The 10608-nt window shown below is 31.2% G+C and overlaps 1 protein-coding gene across 1 annotated transcript; it reads left to right on the forward strand.

Annotated features, from left to right (window-relative positions):
- The first annotated feature begins 1697 nt into the window (after nucleotides 1-1697).
- Nucleotides 1698-9713, forward strand: LOC109798389 (protein CHROMATIN REMODELING 35). The gene is made up of 7 exons (XM_020358639.3): nucleotides 1698-1825; nucleotides 1970-2024; nucleotides 3634-4136; nucleotides 5832-6044; nucleotides 6763-6915; nucleotides 7393-9122; nucleotides 9204-9713. The coding sequence occupies exons 2-7, from the start codon at nucleotides 1976-1978 to the stop codon at nucleotides 9205-9207; spliced, it is 2652 nt and encodes an 883-aa protein (XP_020214228.2). The 5' UTR covers nucleotides 1698-1825; nucleotides 1970-1975; the 3' UTR covers nucleotides 9208-9713.
- The last annotated feature ends 895 nt before the right edge of the window (nucleotides 9714-10608 follow it).

A 10608-nucleotide genomic window follows, 5' to 3' on the forward strand; every position in this document is an offset into this window, starting at 1 on the left:
AATATTTTTTAAAATTAGACTACCAAATTAAATATTTTAAAAATAGTAGAATTAAATTAAATATTTTAAAATATAAGAATCAAATTGAATAATAATCAACAAAATAATTTTTATCCATTTGTAATTTTAAAATAAATGTTTTTATTTATCTTGAAATTATTAGATTAAATTAAAACATATAAGCACATAAAAATATTTTTATTTTTATTTTATAATTTTTTTATTAGTTTATGATTAGTTAACAAATAATCATCGATTATAATATGAGCCAAAATAAAGTTGAGTTAATGGACTAGTCATCGTATTGGTTATTAGTCACACCAATTTAATTGCATCCTCCAATTCAATTTTTAAAATAAGAATTAAAATTGAGTAGGATTCATAAAAATAAATTTAATTACTATAATAAAATTATGAAAAAATAAATTGAGTATTTGAGATTAAAATTATATTATAAAATAAAAAAATCTAATAAAAAATATTAAATATGTCAAAGAAAATTTAATTTGTCTAAATAATATTTTTAGATAAGTTATTATTCAATTTGTTTCCTCCATTTTAAAATATTCAATTGAGTCCTAATATTTATAAATTATTTAATTTAATCTTCTAATTTTCTTAAAAAATATCAATATTATCTTTTAAAAAAATAGTACCAATGTTCTATACTTACACTCATTGTTAAATTATTATAATACTTTTAACTATCTTACATAATAATTTGTTAAACAAATATATTAACATTTTATGAAATTAATCATATCAACAGCACAATCATGTATTAGTGTAAATAACTTATTTAAATTTTATCTCACAAAGTTATAAAAACTAAACAAGTCAAGTGTGGAAGTTTGACAAAAAATATTATTCATCCATCATATCTTCAACATTAATATGATTGCAAAAACTTCAATTAAAAAATATATTAATTTATTGTAATTATTATAATATATGTTTCATCAATATTCTTTTTTATTTATTATAAAATGTATGCAAATTAAATATAAAATATTTTTTTATAAAATAAAAGAATCAAATTATCATCAAATATAATTTATTATATAAAAAATTATAATAATCTCGTGCGTTGTACGGATACTAACCCTAATAAAAGAACAAATCAAACTATTTAAAATATAATAAAATTAAATTAAATTTTAAAATAAATAACCAAAAAAATAATACAATTTAGGCATTATCAATCATCAGTTTTTAGAAGAGTTCTATTCCTTTTTAGTTATTACCGACCATTTAAAAAATTAAATACAGAGTTTTTTTTTTCCAATTATCTCTTACTTAAAAGTAAAAATATAATAAAAAAAACTTGAAAATCTATTTTATAAAAAATAGAAAATTTATTACATAAACTCAACTATTAGGAAGGAAGAAAGGTAGTCGAAAGAGAATATAACATTATTTTTTTTTAGCTCGTATCCTCTACATTCGGTCTAAGGTTGTCTTAAAAAATTTCATCATGATCCACGTATATCTAATGGTTAAATTTTGTAGAATCTTTTGTTAAGAAAAATAAATTTGTAAAATCTTGATCAACGGCTGAAATTCGTCGCTAAAGGTACTCGCTTACATCTCCGTGGCTGAGCCTATGACACCCACTCCAATTTGTCACAGCAAATCAAAACTCGTGATTTCTGCACCCACCACTGCATGAACGCTATATAGCTGCGATACACGGAATCATTACAGTTTGTTAAAACCTGAGTCACTCTCACACTCACTCTCTGAAATGGAATCATCAAATTCTTCCATGCTTTCACTCTGAATTCTCAAAGTCATTTTCTTTCTTCATTCTTCGTCACTCACATAGGTAATCCCCATTCTCTTCTTTTCTAAAATCTTTATTCAAAGGAAAAAAAAAAGAAATAGAAGAGTTTTTTTTTATATATTTTTCTTTAACTTTCTTCAATACCTATAATTTTTATTTTTATTTTTTTTATCATTTCGTTGACAGTTATCGATGGAGTCCTCTGTTGATGTGTTAGCTGCTAAACGCTCCCTTCCAAACGGTATATTCATCATTTCTTTCTCTTTTTTTTTTTCCTTCATTTTTTTAATTTTAATTTTGACATAGACGTTGATCACCAGGTACAATATTTTCATTTTCGGCACCATTTTTCCTTTTTATCTTTTCCCTTTTCTTGGTGGATCATTTGCATGTTGTGAGCCAAAGTTATGTCCCTTTGACCAGTTTGATTCGTAATAGTCAATTTTTTTTTTTGTTTTCTTTAATTTTAGGATTTGATGTGAATTGCCAGTGTCTGATTTTATTTTATTTTTTGTGTGTTACTTTATGTGTAGTTTATGATGTTCTGTGAGACCACTTGTGCTCTGCAATTGCCTAGATTATGTAATGTAACTTTGTAGGGTCTGCATATGTATCCCCTTTTTTTGGTAATGTGTTTCAACCCTTTTTGTTACTGCCTGGTGATGCTAGAGGTTCTCTGTCAGTCAGTCATGGCTGTTCATCGATTGACTTGGAAGTAGTGATGTATGCTTGCATAGGCAAAATGATTTTTGAGTCAGTCTTTGTGAAATGATGGGTATTGGTGTTGGTAGAGAAATGGACATACTTGCCATAATCACCTTATGTGGTTCAAATAGGATGGGAGAGGATGGGTTGAGAATCCGGTGGTAGTTGAGAAGTGAATGTACTCAGCATATTCTGATTGGTTGGGTAGACACCATTCAGCTTGGGAAACAATCTTTCCTGCTTAGTGTTATCATTGTGGATAGCGGGAAATGGTGGAAAGTCAATAAATAATATGCTATATCATATCGCTGATAGCGTCTCAGGCAAATAGTGGAAGTCGCGTAACAGTTAAAATATATGACATATATCAATTATTCATGTATGAAAATGTAGGTTGTATGCAAATAAAAAAAATGCATAAAAATTGACATAATATCAACTCAAAAGTTCAATTAGTTGGAGACTTGTTAGAGATGACTAGAAGATGTAGGTTACATGCTACAAACATGCCAGCATAGTGGCCGCAATAGTGGAAAGAGTCTTGATTGCAGATCCAAGCAATAGCATTAGGGGCTATTTAACAACACTCTTCCTGCTAACATATAAAATGGTGACTTCAAACATTTTATGTCACCTTTTGAATTTATTTGGTTTGATTAGTTGCTGGCTGGAGTTGAAACTGCGTTGGTCTGTGTAGTGTCACACTTGAATCCAGTTGAAGTATATAAGCCTTGCAACAAACATGACACCATAGAGGCTGCAATAGAGACAGAGTCTTGATTGCAGATCCAAAGAATTCTGCAACGCAATAGTGTTATTGTGCTGTTATAGTGGCTGTTTAACAACACTGTTCCTGCTAACATATAAAATGGTGACTTCAAACATTTTATTTCACATTTATTCAGTTTGATTAGTTGCTGGCTGGAGTTGAAACTGCGTTTTTCTGTGTAGTATCAGACTTGAATCCAGTTGAAATAATATAAACCTTGAGAATATTTGGTTTGGCTATTGTATTTGTGTTATTCTCACGATGCATGCACTCAGTGGATCATGTAGCTTTGCCCAATATTCATTAATAATATATAAAACTTGAAGGAATGAATATCTATTGTTTCACTGAGTATAGTTTCATTTTCCGAAACCAGGATTTTCCCCTAGCCCTGACAGACACAAAAGACTGAAGTTTTCAGGTGATAGCCTGCCATTCCCAGCACATGATAAGAATTCAAATGTTGTTGAATACAGCAATCCATATGCAATTTCATATGTTCTGGATCGTTTAGAGAGTGGAAAATTTGGGAGTGTCACAAAGGACATAGAGGCCCTTACGGCCCGAAAAATGCAAATACTGGGCCCTTATTTTGCAAAATATCCTGTACTTGTTAATCAATTATTGAAAGTGGTAACAAACAACGATGAAGAAACTCCTAAGTTGGAAAATCAACAAGTTACTGGTTTGACAAATCAAAATGTCATATATTTGGAGGGGGAGCACACTAAGAAGGATGTTCCTGCAGCGCCAAATCCTGTTGTGATTATTGATTCAGATGAGGAAGAGGATAGAGATCAAAAATCTGTTGTTCCATATCATGAAGTTGTTTTGCCAATGCCGAGACTAGTTGCTCCATCTCCTGCATTGAAGATGATTGTAAGTTTTCCAGTTTTTCAATGTTTTTTGTAATTATTTAAATATATGAGCATTGAAATGATGGATAGTAATATGCATGAGCTTTTATCTGGAATGTATTAGTAACATGCTCCATTTAGGGATGATTTGACAGACTTATAGCATTTCCTAGTAACATCGTGGCAAAGATTCTTGTTAAATTATCATTGAATCTTTCTTGAATTAGTTTTCTTGAATTCTGTTCATTTCAAAAATGTATCGCTTTGCCCTTTGAATATATGAGCATTGAAATAATGGATACTAATATGCATGAGCTTTTATCTGGAACTGGAATGTATTAGTAACATGCTCCCTTTAGGGATGATTTGACAGACTTGTAGCATTTCATTGCAACGTCGTGGCAAAGATTCATGTAAAATTATCATTGTCTTTCTTGAATTAGTTTTCTTGAATTCTGTTCCTTTCAAAAATATATTGCTTTGCCTTTTGAATATTTACAAAATCAGATTCTTCTGGAGATGGAGAAGCTATAGCTATAACATGTTCTTTTGTTTTGGAGATGTGGTTTATATTGTTCTAAAAGATAATTTTTTTATTTTATTTTATATACCCATCATCTTTATATAACTCATGCAATATGTTTTACTTTTTTGCATATTATGTTATCACCACATATTATGTTGTTGTGTTGTTAGGAGTCCCACATTGAGTAGAATAAGAAGCTCAATGTGGTTCTTAAGTCTTGAGACTCTCCAACCTAATGGACTAGTTTTTTGGGTTCGGTTCTCCTCATATGCTTAAGTAACATATTGAGCTTCTTATTCTACTCAATGTGGGACTCCTAACATGTGCCATATTTACTTTTTGGCATATTATGTTGCATTTCTCTTGGCTGTTGCTGTAGTTTTTTCCATTTAACTGTTTATATTTTTACCCATTTTCTCAATTGTATTTATAATTATAGCAAGGTGATTACCATTGTATCAAATTCTCAAAGTTAGCTTGTTTTCTTTCAACATATCAGTATTCCTTTTTTGTACAAAGGCTCAGATGAGTTACAACATTAAAGATGAATGTATTGAAGACTAGTAAAATTTTGAAGCATGAAGCATTTATGTGAAAAGTTCTCATTTCAATCCCCTACTTTCTTAACTCTGCATAGCCCTCTTAAAAATAAGAACTTCATTGTAATACCTTGACTAAGCTTCACAGGAATGTGACCTTTTTGCCACCTAGTCTTAGTTCTGTAATCATTGGATGTCTTGCTAAACTCGAATGTTCTGATGCAATATGAAATTTCTGATACTTTTGGTCATTTACTGTGTGCTTGGTAATTGAACAAGTGATAAGGTTGAAAATGAAAAATTAAAATAATGGATGTATCTGGATTTATGTTTTATCTAAATGATGTGCTATTTCTATCTATTTTTGTTTTCCTATACTCCTACTATGCACACATTAATGTTGAAAGATAAGTAATGGGTTTTGATGTAGGAGATTTACCATTTATTTTTCAGAACATATTGTGTATTTTTTTTTTAATTTAAATTACTAAATTTGCATTTAGGTAGCTTCCTTTGTAAGCTTTTGTGTATTTGGATTTAAATTTGTAGCAACTTTTATGAGAAGATGTTGGGTCTTTGTTCTTTTCTTCATTTTAATGCAAGTTGTTCCCACTGACATTTTTACTATTTTATGTGTAACAATGCATTTTAGGGGTATGACACTCTCATTCCTTACCCGGGAGAAAGCAAAGATCTAAAAATTGGGACAAGTATGATTGGTAAAGTTATGACTGGTAGAGGTAATGCTAGGAGCGATAAAGGTGCTTATATTGGTGTACAGGAGGATGAAGATCAGGTTGAAACTGAAGATGATGGTCTAGAAGATATTTGGAAGGAGATGTCAATGGCAATAGAAACTTCCAAAGTATCATACTTTAATTTGTTTTTATTTTTCAATAATAATAATTGTCTCTGCCAAGATGTTTTATCTCCTGTTCATTTGGATGATTTTTTTTTCATGTCATTTAATTTGTATTGCTTCCTTGATATCTACTTTTTAGGTTGAGGACTTCCAAGACATCACATTTTTCTTATGAAGAAAAGGGGGAAAACTATAGCAAAACAGTGTGGGAAAAATAAATTGATAGATAGAATTATAACAGTTCCTTTTATGAGTGGGGTTGTTACTTGTTAACTAGATAATTCATTGATTTATGTAGACAACTGTTAAAATTTTTATAGATGAACACTGAAAATGGTCTTCCCATTTCTATCAGCCAAGCATAGTATCAGCTATTTATGTGTATTGCATATTATAGTATTGTAGTTCACAAAATGCATATTGAATGTAATTTTGTGTTGAAACCTTGTGCATCATGGCATACAACTATCCTTATTGGCTGCCATTATTATACTCTCTCGGTTGATATTTCTATTCTATACCTGTTGTATGCATATAACATGTAAGGCTCCCATCAAATGTAAATATCACATGCGCTTTCTTTTCTGCTTAGGAAATTACTTGTAAACATGTCATAGTAATTTAGTTTTTATGTACATTGTTTCTTATTTTGAATTCTACCTGCAAATAGCAGTTTTAGAGGTCCTTTTGCATTGATTTAGTTTAACTGTATCCCCACTAGGATATTTCTGAGAATCTTCCGTCAGATGAAGAAGAGAAAGAAGATGATGATTGTGATCACTCTTTTGTTTTGAAAGACGATCTTGGTTATGTTTGTCGCGTTTGTGGGGTCATTGACCGAGGAATTGAAACCATATTTGAGTTTCAGTACAAGGTTAGCCTCCTGTTTCTGTATTTATGCTTTTTGGTTTAAACCATGATTGTAAAACTTATTGAATGTGTGAAATTATGTTTTCAAGTATGGGGCTTGAAATTACATGCACTGGTTGAATGTTTGAACAGAGCATAACTATATGACAAGTGAATAGTTAAATTTTTCTATACTAATTGTTTTAATAAAAGTCTTGTGATAATTTACCGGTTTCCATACCTATTTCTGGAAAATGTTTATTTTGTTTAATTCATAATTTCTTAAAGGGACGCACAAACGTCTTGAATAAACTAAAATAATACAATAGCACGTAGACATTCATATCACATGGGCTTAATTGCTTTATGAAAAGAACGCATAGTTCATAATTCTCATGATATATGTTCCGGACTAAGATTTAAAATTAGTAGATTACTAATTGCTGGAACAGGAAGTGTTCAAAATTGATTTTTTTATATTAATATATTATTTCTGTTGAAGGTTAAACGGAGCACAAGAACTTATGCGTCTGATTCATGGAATAACAAAGAAAAAGGAGATATATTTGGAATTAATGTTGTTGAAGATGGCCTTGTATTAACTGAATTATCAGCGCATCCTAGACACATGAAACAGATGAAACCCCATCAAGTTGAAGGATTCAATTTTCTTGTTAGAAATCTTGCGGGTGACCATCCTGGGGGCTGCATCTTGGCCCATGCTCCAGGATCTGGAAAAACATTCATGATAATCAGTTTCATGCAAAGTTTTCTAGGAAAGTATCCTAATGCAAGACCCTTAGTGGTGCTTCCTAAGGGAATATTGTCAACATGGAAGAAGGAGTTTCAGACATGGCAAGTGGAGGACATACCTCTTTATGACCTTTACACAGTGAAGGCAGATAGTAGAAGTCAACAACTAGAAGTGTTGAAGCAATGGATGGAGCATAAAAGTATCCTTTTCTTAGGATACAAACAGTTCTCCTCTATTGTCTGTGATAATGGGTCCAACAGTTTATCATTATCTTGCCAAGAGATTTTACTCAAGGTTCCTTCAATTCTTATTTTAGATGAGGGACACAATCCAAGGAATGAAAACACAGATATGGTACAGTCCCTTGCAAAAGTTCAAACGCCTAGAAAAGTTGTACTGTCAGGAACCCTTTATCAAAATCATGTCAGGGAGGTGTTTAACATTTTAAATCTTGTTCGGCCTAAATTTTTGAAGATGGAAACATCTAGGCCTATTGTCAGGCGCATTCATAGTAGAGTTCATATACCAGGTGTGAGAAGCTTCTATGATTTAGTTGAAAACACTTTGCAAAAGGATAAGGATTTTAAAAGGAAAATAGCTGTTATACAAGATTTGCGTGAGATGACGAGCAAGGTACTTCACTATTATAAAGGAGATTTTCTTGATGAGCTTCCTGGTCTTGTTGATTTTACTGTGGTGCTCACTCTTAACCCTAGACAGAAGCCTGACGTTGATAAATTAAAAAGGCTATCTAGAAAGTTCAAGATAAGTTCTGTAGGCAGTGCTGTCTATCTGCATCCTAAACTGAAACCACTAGCAGAAAAATGTGGTGAAAATTCTATATCTGATAATATAATGGATGATTTGATAGAGAAACTAGATATGAGAGATGGTGTGAAGTCAAAATTCTATTACAACATGCTAAACATGTGTGAATCAGCAGGGGAGAAGCTTCTGGTTTTCAGTCAATATCTGTTACCTTTGAAATATTTAGAAAGGTTGACTATGAAATGGAAAGGTTGGAGTCTTGGAAGAGAAATTTTTGTAATCTCAGGAGAATCAAGCTCTGAGCAACGAGAATGGTCAATGGAAAAATTTAACAATTCTCCTGACGCCAAAGTCTTCTTTGGCTCAATCAAGGCATGTGGAGAGGGCATATCATTGGTTGGGGCATCCCGCATAATTATTTTGGACGTTCATCTCAATCCTTCAGTAACTCGCCAAGCTATTGGTCGTGCATTCAGACCGGGCCAGAAGAAGAAAGTCTTCGTGTATCGATTGGTAGCTGCTGGTTCTCCTGAAGAGGAAGATCACACTACTTGTTTCAAGAAGGAATTAATATCAAAAATGTGGTTTGAATGGAACGAGTATTGTGGCGATCGAGCTTTTGAAGTTGAGGCTGTTGAGGTGAATGAGTGTGGTGATCAATTTCTTGAAAGTCCACTGTTACGGGAGGATGTAAAAGCTTTGTATAAAAGGTTAGTGACCATTCTTGCCTTCTCTGCGTAACATGTCAATCCTATAGTCCTTTCCTAATTTTTTTTTTTTGTATATGTCAGGTAGAATGTGGCTTTGAATGGGCATGGGTAAATTACTTTTTGCTTTCATGTGATTGCACAGTTTTAGCATTGTATTTTATTTCAGATCAGGGTAGAGAATTACTGAATTGAATTTGGTTAAGTCTTTAGTCTCTGTGCAGTTACTTGCGATCCATCTGCTCTCTCACTCCCTGGTATAGGGTTGTTGATGTATTGTAGAGTACATTTAATATCCTGAAGTTGTTAGTTGTGCAGTAATCCTGTTAGTCATGTTTTCCATTGCATCTGCTGATTAAGAAAATGTTGCAAGTCCTTTATGGGTAGTTGTGATGTTAAGAATGTTTTGCCTCAGAAGATATAAACAAAGCATGAAAGTAAACGGATGAGACAGTTAACTGGTTGAAATTGTTGGAGGCTAAAAGTCCAAGCCCCTTTTCCAACACCGAATTCTGGGTCACAAAATTGAGATTACTGTGTTGTATTTGTATCCGTTCAAACTTCCACACAACATGATTTAAGCTTTCACAATTTTGGGTTTGCTAACTTGAATTATGTTATGCACAATTTTTTGCCTATGTGGTGTGGCAGATAATTTCTTCAATTATATTTACGTATAAATATTTCATCTATTTCTACTGTCATAATCCACTATGAACAAAGTTCCCTGATATTAAAGGTTTTAAACTTTCTCATACTGATTAATCACATTTGATTAATTTAGATTCATTCGGCATTCCTTTATACAATTTTATAAAAATAATAAAAAAACGTACGGATAAATTGTTTTTAGGTTAATAGGTGGCCTTCTTTTACTAAAAAAATAATGGAGAAATATTTTACTTATGAAGTGTAATAGATTGAGATTGAGGTTTTAAATGACTAATTTGCAATGGATTTTAAAAGACTACATATGAATAATAATTTATGAAATTCATTTTAAGATTTTTTATAATCAAGATTTTTTATTTTAAATTTTAATGGATTTATATTTTAAAAGTTTATAAGATTTGAAAGGATTGTAGAGTTTTAACAAATATAAAGTTACAAGAGTTAATGGAAAGAATAACCAAAAAAAAAAATGAAGGCTTGAATAAAATAAACTAAAGCTGATGTTTTTAATAGCTAAATTTTTATTTGTCAAATGAATATGAAGTGTCTTGTCCATTGGAAGTTTCCTTTCAGAACATGAACATTGACTCTTACTTTTGTGGAAGCTGTTTAATTAAAATTCATTATACTTTTTGTTAATTCATTAATTCTTTGAAAGATTAAACACATTTTGGGTATATATAAGTTTTGTAAGGCAATCTTCAATGGAAGCGACTCATTTGAGTTGTTTCATGATTGAAAAATGAAAAAAGTGGTTCTCAATGTACCATGTCAGTATTAAGTAATTCAAAAACAAATTTACTTCAATGGTAAGAAA

Source organism: Cajanus cajan, chromosome 8, assembly GCF_000230855.2.
Source record: "Cajanus cajan strain Asha chromosome 8, NIPB_CcT2T_4, whole genome shotgun sequence".
In the NCBI taxonomy this organism is placed as follows: Eukaryota; Viridiplantae; Streptophyta; class Magnoliopsida; order Fabales; family Fabaceae; genus Cajanus; species Cajanus cajan.

Coding starts and splice junctions, on each gene's coding strand:
- LOC109798389 (XM_020358639.3), top strand. CDS start 1,976: ATGGAGTCCTCTGTTGATGTGTTAGCTGCTAAACGCTCCCTTCCAAAC. Junction 6,045..6,762: donor TGGCAATAGAAACTTCCAAA/GTATCATACTTT, acceptor TATCCCCACTAG/GATATTTCTGAGAATCTTCC. Junction 6,916..7,392: donor TATTTGAGTTTCAGTACAAG/GTTAGCCTCCTG, acceptor TTTCTGTTGAAG/GTTAAACGGAGCACAAGAAC.